Here is a 15364-nt window from a genome sequence, read left to right on the forward strand (position 1 = left end):
ATCCTCAGTGGTCTAGTAGTCAAAGAGCCTCAGTGGTCTAGGGCACTGCATTGCAGTGCTAGCTGTGCCACCAGAGACTCTGGGTTCGCACCCAGGCTCTGTCGCAGTCGACCGGGAGGTCCGTGGGGCAACACATAATTTGCCAAGCGTCGTCCGGGTTGGGGAGGGTTTGGCCGGTAGGGATATCCTTGTCTCATCGCGCACCAGCGACTCCTGTGGCGGGCCGGGCGCAGTGCACGCTAACCAGGTCGCCAGGTGCACGGTGTTTCTTCCGATACATTGGTGCGGCTGTCTTCCGGGTTGAATGCGCGCTTTGTTAAAGAAGCTGTGCGGCTTGGTTGGGTTGTGTTTCGGAGGATGCATGGCTTTCGACCTTCGTCTCTCCCGAGCCCATACGGGAGTTGTTGGATACCACGAAATTGGGGAGAAATAAGGGGTAAAATAAAAATTAAATAAAAAGTTAGGAAAGTAATGCCCTCAACCCTTGTTTCCCCCTGTTGTTTGAGTATTCTCTATAGTAGACATGCCATCTCTGATACCCAACAAAACGCACACAGCAATCTTAATTTTAAACTCACTACATGGCATAGGATTGAACAGAAAATGCAGTCTGAATTGGGTTTATCATATCTGGTCACAGGGAAAAATTTAGTGAAACCACTCTCCTTCAGATTTTATACATTTATCAACTTTCTCTTTGCGTTCTCTTCTCTCGACTAATGCTGGTGGTCATATATATGTTCTAGCAATTTATTATATCATTTGTATGCACACAAATAACACCAGTGCATAATTTATTATTTGACTTCTGTATATACTTCTGTGATTTGTTTTGTTTGGGTTTAGTCCAATTGTGGCATGATTAGACTATTTGTATACAGTTTCAATGCATAACTTTTATTATGAAGGCGAACCGCTGATTCAACTCATCGGTAATATCGCTCACTTCATAGTCGTGACCAGAAGAACGAGCCGAGCTAACGTATCGGAAACGTTATAATACCAGTGCAGTCAAAGCAGCCAACGGCTGTCGACCAAGGAAAAGCGAAAATACCAGTATATCTATTGATACCCGTTTATCAACTATAAAAGTAATATTGTGAGTTGATGTAAAGCTAGCCAGGGTAGATCGCCGTACACTACAGCTAATTGCTATATGCTAGTTAGCATCACGTAGCTAGCCTTTGCTCTATCTTCGACAACCGGTCCCTACGCACTAGCAGAATGGCCTTAAAACGAATTCACAAGGTAAATTGATTGTTGTTTGAGTCTTTGCCGTAAACACAGCTAAATAAGTTAGTGATGTTATAGGTCATGTGGTAGAATGTATATATGTTTTTGTCGTTTTAGTTAGCTATGTAACGCGTCGTACAGTGAGCAGTTCCAAGTTCGCTATAACAAGCGTGCTTATTTGGTTGTTAGCCAGCTTGGCTTGCAGTAGCATGGCCTAGTAGCTTAGCTAGCTAAGTAGTTAAGCTAACGTTGGCTAGTTTAAAGTGAGTGAGCTAAATATTAGTTCAGAATCTAGCTAGCAGTAACGTTAGCTCAGAATCCGAATTATATTAATCGTCTCACGTTAGCTTAGTCGGTGTCATTGTTAGCTAGTAACGTTATCCCCTAAACTTTCTGGTGCTTGTTAACTAATTAACAAGTCATGGTGAAACCTGATGAGATTGAGGATATGGTTGTTATTACATACCACTACCACCAACTCGTGGCAGGTTTCGGTTTGGTGTATCTTGCTGGAAATATAAACCTTGTCATTCAAGCTGGCCAAGTCTAGTGTCATCCTCGTGTTGGTATTTTCTGGTATCTATTCCGAAACTCTAGCATAAAAATATACATAGCTGCTGTGGTAATTATTACTAAAGTAAAATAGTGTAATTGCTGTGTCCCCAAACAAAGTAATGCATTCAACACTTCTCCTAATATTGGTTTAAAGCGATGTCATGATTGCACTGACACTTGACTGTGACGCCCGAAGTCGAGATAGAAATGCAAGAGAAGGTAGTCAGTCACTCGTTAAGAAAACACCCTATTACAGTGCCTTGCAAAACTATTAAATCCCTCTTGGCGTTTTTCCTATTTTGTTGCATTACACCCTGTAATTTAAATGGATTTCATGTAATGGACATACAGAAAATAGTACAAATTGGTGAAATGAAAAAACGGAAAAGTGGTGGGTGCATATGTATTTGCTATGAAGCCCCTAAATAAGCTCTGGTGCAACCAATTACCTTTTAGAAGTCACATAATTGGTTAAATAAAGTCCACTTATGTGCAATCTAAGTGTCACATGATCCGTCACCTGATCTCAGTATATATACACCTGTTCTGAAAGGCCCCAGAGTCTGCAACACCACTAAGCAAGGGGCACCACCAAGCAAGCAGCACCATGAAGACCAAGGAGCTCTCCAAACAGGTCAGGGACAAAGTAGTGGAGAAGTACAGATCAGGGTTGAGTTATAAAAAAATATCCGAAACTTTGAACATCCCACGGCGCACCATTAAATCCATTATTAAAAAATGGAAAGAATATGGAACCACAACAAACCTGCCAAGAGAGGGCCTCCCACCAAAACTCACGTACCAGGCAAGGAGGGCATTAATCAGATAGGCAGCAAAGAGACCCTGAAGGAGCTCCACAGCGGAGATTGGAGTGTCTGTCCATAAGACCACTTTAAGCTGTACACCCCACAGGGCTGGGCTTTACGGAAGAGTGGCCAGAAAAAAATAAGCAAACACGTATTGGTGTTCACCAAAAGGCATGTGGGAGACTCCCCAAACATATGGAAGAAGGTGCTCTGGTCAGATGAGACTAAAATGTAGCTTTTTGGCCATCAAGGAAAACGCTATGTCTGGCGCAAACCCAACACCTCATCATCCGAGAACAACATCTCCATGGTGGTGGCAGCATCATGCTGTGGGTATGTTTTTCATCGGCAGAGACTGGGTAACTGGTCACAATTGAAGGAATGGTGGATGGCGCTAAATACAGGGAAATTCTTGAGGGAAATCTGTTTCAGTCTTCCAGAGATTTGAGACTGGGAAGGAGGTTCACCTTCCAGCAGGACAATGACACTAAGCATACTGCTAAAGCAACACTCGAGTGGTTTAAGGGGAAACATTTAAATGTCTTGGAATGGCCTAGTCAAGTCCCAGACCTCAATCCAATTGAGAATCTGTGGTATGACTTAAAGATTGCTGTACACCAGCAGAACCCATCCAACCTGAAGGCGCTGGAGCAGTTTTGCCTTGAAGAATAGGCAAAAATCACAGCGGCTAGATGTGCCAAGCTTATAGAGACATACCCCAAGAGACTTGCAGCTGTAATTGCTGCAAAAGGTGCCTCTACAAAGTATTGACTTTGGGGGGGTGATGAGTTATGCACACTCAAGCTGTCTGTTTTTTGTCTTATTTCTTGTTTGTTTCACAATAAAAAAATATTTAGCATTTTCTAAGTGGTAGGCACGTTGTGTAAATCAAATGACACAAACCCCCCCCCCCCCCCAAAGATCAATTTGAATTCCAGGTTGTAAGGCAACAAAATAGGAAAAATACCAAGGGGGGTGAATACTTTCGCAAACCACTGTAGCTACTCTGCTTTTAATGTTACAGGGCCATGGCATTACTCTAAAATAATGCATATTCGATTGTAATTGGCAAACATTCAAACTAAAACATCATGGATGAAGTCCCCAACATTACATTGCTGTAGTAGCCTGTACCCTTGAAACATGAGCAAATTGGGCGTCATTGTTGATTTTACATTATGCCTAGCTTACAAACATTCAGTTTGAATAGGTGTAAACAAATGTAGGCCTATGCTTCCAGATAGCTTTATATTCACATTGAGTGGGACAGGCCCTGTGCCTAAAAATAAGTTGTTAGTAGCCCTGGATGTTGCTTCAAAGCCCTTTGAGGCCTGCCTGAAAAATAAAGTGGAAACATTGGTTGTTACTGTACAAATAAGGTATAGCCTAATAACCAACCTATTAGAATGGGATGTTCCTGTTTTAAACTTACTGACACAATTGAACTGAATTGAACCCAACAGTTTATTAAACCAGCAACAAAATGTAGGCCTAAACATGCAGGACGATGCATGTAAACTCTGGGCGATATGGGCAAAATATTATATCACAGTATTTAAAAAGAAAAGAAGAAGACAGTATTTAGTTTTTTAATAGTAAAAGTTATACATTTGCTTAATGAGTAGTGCATGACCCTAGGGTGGCAACACAATTAAAAAAAATGTGATTTCAATGGGTCTTTCTCCATTCTGATTGTTTTATACTGTTCAATTCAACTTCAACACCAAAATAAGTCATAATTTTCATCAATGTTGATGTAAATTTACAGTTATGCGATGCTATGTTGTGTGGTCCTCCCATTGCGACTTGAAAAGCATGCACAGGGTGGTGAAAGTGGACAGTGATGAGCATGAGGCTCCTTTCCAATAAATATCGAGGGTCTTAATTTTACCCCAAGCTGTGTCCTGGGAGCATGTGTAAACCTGGGATGTAAAACAGCTCTTTGCTGTTTTTGTTGTCTCTCTAGTCATGGTTTTGAAATCTCACAATATCAACTTTGCTGTGTGTTCAAGGTTTTTTATAGTCTATGGTTTGATTCCTGTGCATACACAGTGATTTGAGCTATCTGATTGGCCAGCGGTAGGCCTATGGGTGCACTTGATTTGCTCGCTGGGCCTGCCGTGTAGGTGTAGATCTACCTTTTTAGACCCATGAAATGGTTCAAATGGGAACACTTTTACCTTCCCGGTGCTATGGCTACTGAATCAAGTGCATCTACCAACAGCAGCGCGAAACAAATTGGAACTCGACGCTTTATCGTTGGTTGTTTTTACAGAAATGTTTTATTGACTGGGAATGCTTTGGAGATCAACCAGTCGATCACAATCCAAGCTCATCGCTACGGTTTACTGAGAATGGTGTGGCAAACAAAACATCCAGTCAGCGGTAGTCCTGTGGGCGTAAACAGCTTTGACGAGAGGTCGAAGGAGAATGGCAAGAATCATGCAAGCTAACAGGCGGGCCACAAACAGACATGCTAACCTCTAACCATCACAATAACAGGAGGTTTGCGTTTTTGGGGGTATGATATTTGTGCGTCTAACTTCCTCGCTGATCATTATTCACGATTCATTCAGGACTATCTCTAATAGTGGTAGTGTTTTGGGAACATTTTATTCTGATTTACAATGACAGGGACTGCCTCTCATGACACAATACATTATTTACCATTCATTTATATTGGGCACAAAATCATCTGAAACACGGCAAATGCACCCCCCAAAAATTGCAGTCACAAGCTTGATGTAGTCATTGCGTGCTATGAATATGGGACCAAATGCTAAACTTTTGACTACTTTAACACACAATTGAATTGTCCCAATACCCTTGGTTCCCTAAAATGGAGGCACTATGTACAAAAAGTGCTGTCATTTTTCTTAGTGGTTCACCTGATTTTATAGATGGAGAATTACCTCATGTTTACGACAAATAAATGCTGATTAAATTTGCATGCTAGTGACACGATGATCGATGCTTAGCTGCCAATTAACAAGTAAAAAAGATCTTGCTCTTATCCATGTCATAACCTACCCTGTCAAGTATCCACTTTTGGAGCAAATTGTTGTCTTGAGAACGTGCGTGAAAACCAGATTGGCCAAGTTTGCCATTTATTGCCACAGTTTGTGACAACACTATCGGTGGTGTAAAATGGAATGGATACACAAACAAGTTATTTAATTGTTTTTTTCAGTACACAAAAACTTAAGCACAAACGTGTTTTTATGTACCCTGTCATCACACACAGCCTTTTAATCCGCAACAAAGTCAGTCTGATGGAAACAACTCTGGTGGGAAATGTGCATATAAAAAAAAATGCTTATTATATAATTTTTAGCATAAATCTGTTTCAGATTTTATGGAAACCTAGCTACTGTCAGCAATGCTGCTGTCATCTTTCCCTCCAGTGTAGCACTGGTCAGGCCAATCCACATTCTGACTTGGGTGTTTGAGACATTGCCACAAGTTGTCAGGGATAGGCCTCATCCATTGTGAAAAGTTGGGACTATCACTACACTCGAGTTTAATTATTTTCCTGGACTCGCATACGCATCATTCAAGTCTATGCAGACCTATGTTTATTACTGAGATATAGCAGGTCTGTATTTACATAATAGTACAATTTTGACCTTTTCTAACCCATGTCAACACAGGCTGTTACAGGTTGAGTGACGGCTGTGCGTGTCTGTACTTTAGCTCAGCTTCGCACTGACACCAACTTTGCCTGACAGCAACACAGCCCACAGCTTCCTGCCTGCTCAAGGCGTGCACCTATTTTACTGATCTATTCGATGACTAACATTCTCACCCTCATGTCACTCGGACCCACATGCAATATAGACAGTATCACTATTGGCCCAAGAAGTTCTTACCTGATCTGTTGTCCTGAAGTGCTTGCTCTGACGGGGCTCTGCAAGATACCATATGCTCAATCACTGCAATACAAGAAACTGTTTAGTCACTGCCCACTTTCATTATGGCCAAGACTAATCATTAAGCTACAGTCGTTATAAAATGGATTCCTCTTTTCATCAGTCTCTAATTCAACTTTAAAAGTACTTCCTGTGCAGTGCACATTGCAACGCCAGCAATGTAAATGCAAAGCAAATGCTCTTCCAAGTACGGCTGTGAGGTCTGCAGTAGCAATGATGAGTTAACAGTGTTGGTACATGGAAGGGGAACCGTGGGCTGATGGTGTCCTGGTTTGGTTTCTCTGTTTCAGGAGCTGAACGACCTGGGCAGGGACCCTCCTGCACAGTGTTCCGCTGGCCCGGTTGGAGACGACAGTAAGGCCAAACTGAGCACTTGTATTAAACCTAACATTATAATAATTCTTAATTTATTACATTTGTTAAGCGCTTTTCATTATACAGAATAATATGTGCATAAATAAATGATCAACAGCAAGGCATCTGAAACATTCCTCAACTGTCTCCCTTTCTGTTTGGCAGTGTTTCATTGGCAAGCTACAATTATGGGGCCTGTGAGTATCATTATAAAGTGTTTCTCCATTTGATGAATTTGAAGTTGCTTTGGCTGCTCAGTGTGACCGTTGAGATGTAATTCTGTTTTCCTTTCAGAATGACAGCCCATACCAAGGTGGTGTTTTTTTCCTGACTATTCACTTCCCCACAGACTATCCCTTCAAACCACCTAAGGTAATTATTTCCGCTCTTGTTCCTCTGTTCTTTTACAATTGAAGTTGTCTTGATGCATGTGGAAGATTGAGGAATGAGGTTTCCGTGGATCAATGTGTTTGATTGCTCCTCCAACCTTTTCATTGCAGCTTGCGTTCACCACAAGAATTTATCACCCAAATATTAACAGTAACGGCAGCATCTGCCTGGATATTTTGAGATCACAGTGGTCTCCAGCATTAACTATCTCTAAAGGTAGGGTGTCGTTTTTCCATTCTTTGTGCCCTTCGTGTTACTCATTTTTACCTTGACTTCATTTCGATTCACATGCCTAAGATCCACTCCTAATCCTTCTTTTTAATCTCCCTTTCAGTACTTTTGTCCATTTGTTCACTCTTATGTGACCCCAACCCTGACGACCCGTTAGTGCCAGAGATCGCCCGTATCTACAAAACAGATACGGAAAAGTTAGTATATTGTACTCTAATCATTTTGTGAAAAATATTATTATTATTAACTTTTTGATCCAAAGGCTTGAACAAGATCGGTGCAAAGTGAGTTATACCCTATAATATTAGATCTAGATACTTATAATATAGGACTTTTCCTTCTGCATCAGGTATAATAGACTAGCGAGAGAATGGACAGAAAAGTACGCTATGCTTTAGGGTAAGACTGCCCTGCATCGTCGAGGGAGAGGACATTGTTGTGGGTTCTGACATTTATACTGTTGACAGCACTTCAACTAACTCAATGAGGCTGACATATTTTGCCACTAAGTAAATTTGCCTTGGTGGATGGTGGCTTTGCTCTGACCTGTATTCCCACTGTCTGATTGTCTGTCTTGGACTGTTTGACATGAATGCCATTTTGGTGGGACTATGGGATGAGAGTATTCTATGTGTGAACATCATGCATCTCAGGTTTATCTTGGGTAGTTGCTGTGTTGTAAGGCATGGCGTTGTTCTTGAAGCTCCACCCCTAGTCTATTGTGGATTGATTTATGTTCTGTTACTTTTTCACAGGTACAACAGAATAGCCCGGGAATGGACTCAGAAGTACGCCATGTGATAATCGGTCATGGTCGTATCAACTTGCATTATAGCTGGGAAAAAAAACTTTAAATTACTGTTGTTTTTTTTTGCCCATTCGGCCGCAACCCCTTACCATCAGCAAATAACAGTAATTGATTCTTTGTTTTGCCCCCTAAATGTATTCACATCCTCTTAACAAGGACAAATGTCTCCAATACCCCTTTTTTCCCTTTACAAAATATGCCAATTGCTCTGAACTCTCAGTGAAGCATGTCTGTATAAAGCCAACCACAGCCGCTTTGTGAAGAGCTCTTGATTGCTCTGAATTCACGCAGGAGGTGCCAACTAAAAATAAAGATTCTCAATGCCACCATTTCTGTATTGAGAGAATCAACATGGTTCAATCACACTTTTCCAATAGCATTAGAGAACTGATGTCTGTGAATATCATACACTTTAATCTTAAAGTTAAGATTCACCTATTTTGAATGTTCTAATGATTCCCGGGTCATTCCATGTGTATCTGAGCTACCGTTCCATCAGGCAGAAATACAGCCGGTGCAAAACTTGTCATACCGGCCTGATTGAACAGCAAAAGCTCAGATACACATGGAATGACGCAGGAATCGATAGATCAGAGATGCACAAAAACTTAAACATTCAAAATGGGTGAATCTTAACTGTTTTGAATGGAGAATTGCTGAAGTAAATAAGAAATATTTTATGCATGTTAATAAGATAAATAATTGGTTTGTGCTGCTGAGAATGGATTGAGAGCAAATGTGTTCACTTTGATATTTTGTTACTTTTTGTTCTTAGAATGTGGAGCCATTAGTTAATCATCATCCATAACACTGTTCTCTTTTGCACTGAATACGTTATTCAAAGTTCTCAATGGCTGATCGATCAACTAATAGCTCTGCTATTTAATGGTTACTTTTTTTTTCTCAATAAAGTTGAACAAATAACTCTTGTTTTGTAGCAGGACTACTTTTAAATATATGGAGATGCATTGGGGCTGTTGATCGCATTACAAGTAGCAAACGATATGCCTCTGGGAATGCTGAGAAGCCCACAACTGTGGGGTTATTTATAGGCCCCCCATGACTGACTAGAGCAGCTATGGACCTTACGATGTAGTAGCCATGTATTTTCCTAGACTCCAGAATCTTCAGACTAAGACGGGTCAAGTCCACTTCGGTAGTGATGCACCTGGGATGCTGAATACCTGCATTTGAATCAGAAATGGTTGACATTTACATTAAGTACACTTTATCCAGATACTTGCCGTGTTGTGCAAGTGTGGATATGTTTTTTCAGGCCTGTGTCCCAACTAGATAACATTAACCTCACCCAATATGTAGCTTCTAAAATATGGGACATAAATTGCACACCATTAACAATTTTATTAAAAAAGTATTACAATAAAACCCATTAAAAAGCAAACATTGACTGTACAAAGCTGTTTCACATGGTACAGGTATAAATATTGAAGCCCCACACAGTGATGCAGTGCCAATCCAAACTTTTGCTTGGGACAGATACACATTTTAATGTCTAAAAATGCCAGTGTTGTCAGGAAGATGTTGGAATGGCTTCAAACTTGTATGAAACAAATGTCTTTCAATCTGCTGTTGATAACATGAAATATCAATAGGGACGCTGAATACTTCATTACAAAATTGGGAAGAAAATAAGGCACCGTTCTCCAAAATCTTCACGCAGAACTCAACATGTGATTTTAAAAAATGGACCTGCAAATTACACACAACCAGAAACAAATGGCTTTAAACTGAGTTTACCCCCCAACTCAATACAGATACATGGAGAAAAGCATGTCTACACAGGAATTAACTAAAGGATATCCAAAAGTGGTTTCTGTACTGTAGTCCAGGATGAGGATTGTGCTCTAACAGACATGCATAGTGGAGGATAATCCATTATACTTATAAATGACTGGTAGCACCACTTCCATAGGAAATTCAATTTGACTTTGTACACGATACAAAAAAATTGCAGGAGGGAGGTGTTAATGGTTGCTTGGTTCCAATACAAACCATTTTATCCATGTTTAGCATTTCCACAGGTACGGAATCACTTTTTATGAGTGGGAGATTCATAACAATGAGCTATCCCTTTGGCAGCATACTACTGCTGTATAGGGGCAATTTTAATTTCATATAATTAATCCAAAGCGGTTTACAGTTAAAATCCATTCTGTATGGGGTCCCTGCCCTATAAATCAGGTGTTGGAAATCATTTTGCCCCGGGGCCAGATGGACTTTGCAAAGTCCGGAGGGCCATACAAAAAATGTGTTATTAGAATTGGCTGCTTGTTTGACTATGACTAAATTAACTAGTGGGAGGAGAAAATATCAGATCATATTTTGTTTCTAATTGTCAATTAATCTTTCATAAATTATTAGTTTCAAGGATTTATACTACATGCTGTTACCTTGGAAACACCTTTTCCCCCGAATAAAACCCATTCATGATGTTTATACAAACATCACATTTCAAATAGATTACTTATTATGCAAACTTTTTCCAAACATAACCTGCATATTATATTTACGTATACAAAACCACTTTCAAAATGTTACTGGGCCAAATAGAAAAGTGAGGATATTTAGCGTGAGGTGTGCTTGTAGAATTCATCCCTTTCAGAGGGAAATAGTCTATAGCCTGCTTTTAGGAAGCAGAAGCTTCATGACATGGGCAGGGCCGTGATGGACCAATCTGGCGGTCACGCTGTGGAGAGCTCCACCCCACTGTCACACACTCCGCTGTCCTCCCATCCGTCCAGCTTCAGATCACACACACGTTCTGAGACACCCAGCAACACAAAGAGAGCGATAAGGGGGATTAAGAGCAGGGGACTTCTTATCCAAGATGATTCTATTGAAATCACATAAGGTATAATGGCTGTTGTTTTTGAGCTTACCTAAGAGTTTTGTGGTGCTTTGGGGGGCTGGTGGAGCCTGTTCTGTTTCACGCAGTGCCCCCTCCAGTACTGTCAAAGCAGAGCAGTTCCCTACAGTCCTGAGTCCCTCCAAAAGGTCCTTGACCTTTCCTCCAGACACCTACAGACGGTGGCATAGAAGTGTAACATATCAAGTTGTCACGTGCACAACTACAGTTAAATGCCTTTCTTGCAAGAGCTTATCCCAACAATGGAGTAATCAATATCAGTAGTACTAAAAAATAAAGTACAACAAACGAGAAATAGAGAGCAAGAAAGTAAGTAAGGTATATACAGGGCCAGTTCCAACACCAATTAAATACATATACACATATACATATATATACACACACACACATATATATATATATATATATATATATATATATATATAGGTAGATATGTATAGGGGTAAGGTGACTAGGCATCAGGATATATGACAGACAGATTAACAGCAGTGTAAGTTATGATTGTGAGTGTGTAGAGTCAGTATAAATGTGTGTGTGAGAAAATGGATAGTGTGCGTGTGTTGGTGTGTCAGTGCGTGAGTGTGTAAAAATTGTAATAAAAGGATTAACTCAGATAGTTAAAAGTGGCTACATGGACTATGTAGCAATTTTATGGCTTGGGGATAGAAGCTGTTCAGAAGCCTGTTAGTGTCAGACTTCATGCACCGGTACCGCTTGCCGTGTAGAAGCAGAGAGAACATTATGGCTTGGGTGGCTGGATTCTAACGATTTTCTGGGCCTTCCTTTCACACTGCCTGATACCGAGGTCCTGTACGGCAGGGAGCTGAGCCCCAGTGATGTACTGGGCTGTCCGCTGTATCACAACAGGCCGAGATTGAGAGTCCCATAGGGCGGCGCACAATTAGCCCAGCGTTGTTAGGGTTTGGCCGGGGTAGGCCGTCATTGTAAGTAGGAATTTGTTCTTAACTGACTTGCGTAATTAAATAAAAGGTTAAATAAATACAAAAGATTTTTCAAAGATTTGGACACCGAGGAACTTGAAGCTCTCGACCGGCTCAACTGCAGCCATGTGGATGGGGGGATGCTCACAGCGTGGCAGAGGTGATGTTGCCTACCCTCACCACCCACAAGGGTGGTGGTTTAAAATGCTAGTAAAACTAAGTGCATGCTCTTCAACCGATTGCTGCCCGCACCCTCCCGACTAGCATCACTACTCTGGACGGTTCTGACTTAGAATATGTGGACAATTACAAATACCTAGGTGTCCGGTTAGACTGTAAACTCTCCTTCCAGACTCACATTAAGCATCGCCAATTCAAAATTAAATCTAGAATCGGCTTCCTATTTCGCAACAAAGCATCCTTCACTCACGCTGCCAAACATACCCTCGTAAAACGGACTATACTACCGATCCTCGACTTCGGCGATGTCATTTACAAAATAGCCTCCAACACTCTACTCAGCAAACTGGATGTAGCCTATCACAGTGCCATCCGTTTTGTCACCAAAGCCCCATTTACTACCCACCACTGCAACCTATATGCTCTCGTTGGCTGGCCCTCACTACATATTTGTCGCCAAACCCACTGGCTCCAGGTCATCTATAAGTCTCTGCTAGGTAAAGCCCCGTCTTATCTCAGCTCACTGGTCACCATTGCAACACCCACCCGTAGCACGCGCTCCAGCAGGTATATTTCACTGGTCTTCTTTTGGCTGCCTTTCCTTCCAGTTCTCTGCTGCCAATGACTGGAACGAATTGCAAAAATCACTGAAGCTGGAGTCTTATATCTCCCCCTCTAACTAAGCATCAGCTGTCAGAGCAGCTTACCGATCACTGTACCTGTACACAGCCAATCTGTAAATAGCACACCCAACTACCTCATCCCCAAATTATTACTTACCCTCTTGTTATTTTGCACCCCAGTATCTCTACTTGCACATCATCTGCACATCCATCACTCCAGTGTTAATGCTAGATTGTAATTATTTCAATTTATTGCCTTACCTCTTTATTCTTCTACATTTCCACACACTGTGCATAGATTTTATATTGTGTTATTGACTGTATGTTTGTTTGTGTGTAACTCAGTGTTATTGTTTTTGTCGCACTGCTTTGCTTTTTCTTGGCCAGGTTGCAGTTGTAAATGGGAACTTGTTCTCAACTGGCCTACCTGCTTAAATAACGGTGAAATAAATCTAAATAAAAGGGAGTCCAGGATCCAGCTGCAGAGGAAGGTGCTCAGTCCCAGGGTTCTATGCTTGGTGATGAGCTTGGATGGGACTATGGTGTTGAATGCTGAACTGTAGTGTATGAAAAGCATTTCCACATTTCCACACATCTTATTTAGGTGGGTGAGGGCAGTGTGGAATGGAATTGAGGTCTCCTGAGACGTGGGGAATAAAGGCGGGGTCAAGGAGAGGTAGGACATGACCGTGAATATGCCTGCCAGCTGCTGGAATAACGTCCGGCCCCGCGACCTTAAGTGTTGACCGGATTAAAGATCACGTCGGCCCCGGAGAGCGAGATCACCTAGTTCCCTGGCTCGGTGGGGGCCCTGACGCACGTCATCATTCAGCAATTGAGTCAAAATTCAATTGAAGTGTTGAAAAAAGTCCCCAAGATTCCATGAGAACATATTCATTCACTCTCTGTTCTGATTTTAATTTAAGGTGGGAGAAATCTGACCAAGAAAGAGGACAGACTATGAAAGTGAAATTTCAATCTTACAATGGCTGTGTGACTCACAAGCCCTATATTTCCCCCTCATGTCTTTGCTTTAGGTTGGGATAGTGGGTGTGTACCTCGTAGCTGTCCAGCAGCGTGCTTGCGGGGGAGGAGCTGAGTCTGAAGGCACTGTTGAGGATGCCCAGGCCCAGTATGTGTGCCAGCATCTCCCAGCCATCCTCCGGGCACTCCAGAGCCTGGCATAGTGCCCTCTTTGTGTCTGAGCCCAGGCTCTGCATGTCACCTACAGAAATATGACATCGTTGTACTTCACAATGGACAAGAACCAAGATGAGACAGCAGGAGAACCCCATGGCTTAAGCTGTAGAGATTACAATGAAGGGGCTTGTTTAAACTGAAGTGCGTGAGCCAACCTTGAGGGGGGACGAAGACGAAGGTCTCGGGCTTGTACTCTTTTCCATTCAAGATTTCCAACACCTAGAAGCACAAGGAAGAGAGAGAATATTTAGCGAATGTTCCAGTTGATCAAAGGTCAATTCTCAGAAATGCTTTCAACTCTTGAATTCACACACCAGTAGTTTCAAACAGTCATAAAATTACTTTCATAGTAAAAAAAAGTAAGTGTGAGAAAGGACTGTAGCAATATTAGTCAGCTGAGTGACATGTGACCATAGAAGAACATTGAGGTTAATGACAAACACACGGAACCCACCTCAGGAGTGGCAGCCATGTTGAGAGGAGTTGTCCCTGGGATGTAGCCTTCGTCCTCCTCCTCTTCCTCATCCATACAGCAGTCATGCTCTCTGAAGAACAGGGGCTCAAAGTTTTCTTTGTGAGGATCGGCACCTAGACATGAAAAGATTGATAAAGTCCTTTCTGTCTTTGAGCTAGGACTATATTATAAAAAGGGGCAGTTACAGAGCAAACATCAAGACGGTCATCAAATTGAGACATTTGCACAAAGGGGACAGTTTGAAGAAACGTAGTCCCACCTGCAGCCATGAGGAGAGCGGTCAGCTTGACAGAGCCCCGCCCTGTGGCTGTATGGAGAGGGCTGGAACCGTTGTAGGTGCAGCAGTCCACATCAGCATTTCCCTAGGGAGAAAGAGAACACTGTCAACACACACATCTTACGCCCACGACCATCACAAGGAAAGGGCTACTTGGGTTGTGTTAGTTTGACTATACTAAACATACTCTAGGTCTCCCATCCAGGTATTGACCAGCCCCAACTCTGCTTAGTCTCAAGATGCCAGCAGAAAGATGCAGGGTGGTAGGTATGGATGTAAGCAAGGACTCTACAATATATACCTCCAGTAGCAGGCAGCCTGCCAGGGAGACGTTGTCCAGCTCAGTGGCCAGATGGAGCGCCGTGCGGCCGCAGCTCCTCTCCTGGACCTCCACACTGCCCCCGTTCACCAGGAGGTCCCTGAGGGAACACAGGCTGTTGGCAAGCACAGCCAGGTGGAGGGAGCACAGTCCTGG

At 42.2% G+C, this 15364-nt stretch overlaps 2 protein-coding genes across 4 annotated transcripts in view; one reads left to right on the plus strand and one right to left on the minus strand.

Moving 5' to 3' along the window:
- The first annotated feature begins 928 nt into the window (after positions 1-928).
- On the plus strand, positions 929-9235 carry LOC139391084 (ubiquitin-conjugating enzyme E2 D2-like). 2 transcript variants are annotated; one of them, XM_071138594.1, is made up of 8 exons: positions 929-1248; positions 6814-6877; positions 7043-7074; positions 7172-7249; positions 7378-7483; positions 7602-7695; positions 7848-7897; positions 8254-9235. In XM_071138594.1, the coding sequence occupies exons 1-7, from the start codon at positions 1225-1227 to the stop codon at positions 7894-7896; spliced, it is 447 nt and encodes a 148-aa protein (XP_070994695.1). In that variant the 5' UTR covers positions 929-1224; the 3' UTR covers position 7897; positions 8254-9235. The 2 variants fall into 2 exon arrangements, with proteins under 2 accessions (XP_070994695.1, XP_070994696.1); XM_071138595.1 differs by lacking the exon at positions 7848-7897.
- A 418-nt stretch (positions 9236-9653) lies between these two features.
- LOC139391083 (nuclear factor NF-kappa-B p105 subunit-like) overlaps positions 9654-15364 on the minus strand; it is a 31297-nt gene continuing 25586 nt past the window's right edge. For both annotated transcript variants that reach the window (XM_071138592.1, XM_071138591.1), the window contains 7 exons: positions 15191-15360; positions 14872-14974; positions 14592-14725; positions 14293-14356; positions 13996-14162; positions 11207-11345; positions 9654-11088 (listed from right to left, as the gene is read on the minus strand). In XM_071138592.1, the coding sequence (XP_070994693.1) occupies positions 11009-11088; positions 11207-11345; positions 13996-14162; positions 14293-14356; positions 14592-14725; positions 14872-14974; positions 15191-15360 (857 nt within the window). In that variant the 3' untranslated portion in view covers positions 9654-11008. The remainder of the gene's footprint in view (positions 11089-11206; positions 11346-13995; positions 14163-14292; positions 14357-14591; positions 14726-14871; positions 14975-15190; positions 15361-15364) is intronic.

The sequence above is a fragment of the Oncorhynchus clarkii genome, chromosome 31, assembly GCF_045791955.1.
Source record: "Oncorhynchus clarkii lewisi isolate Uvic-CL-2024 chromosome 31, UVic_Ocla_1.0, whole genome shotgun sequence".
Lineage (NCBI taxonomy): Eukaryota > Metazoa > Chordata > Actinopteri > Salmoniformes > Salmonidae > Oncorhynchus > Oncorhynchus clarkii.

Coding starts and splice junctions, on each gene's coding strand:
- LOC139391084 (XM_071138594.1), top strand. CDS start 1,225: ATGGCCTTAAAACGAATTCACAAG. Junction 7,250..7,377: donor ATCCCTTCAAACCACCTAAG/GTAATTATTTCC, acceptor TTTTCATTGCAG/CTTGCGTTCACCACAAGAAT. Junction 7,696..7,847: donor TACAAAACAGATACGGAAAA/GTTAGTATATTG, acceptor CTTCTGCATCAG/GTATAATAGACTAGCGAGAG.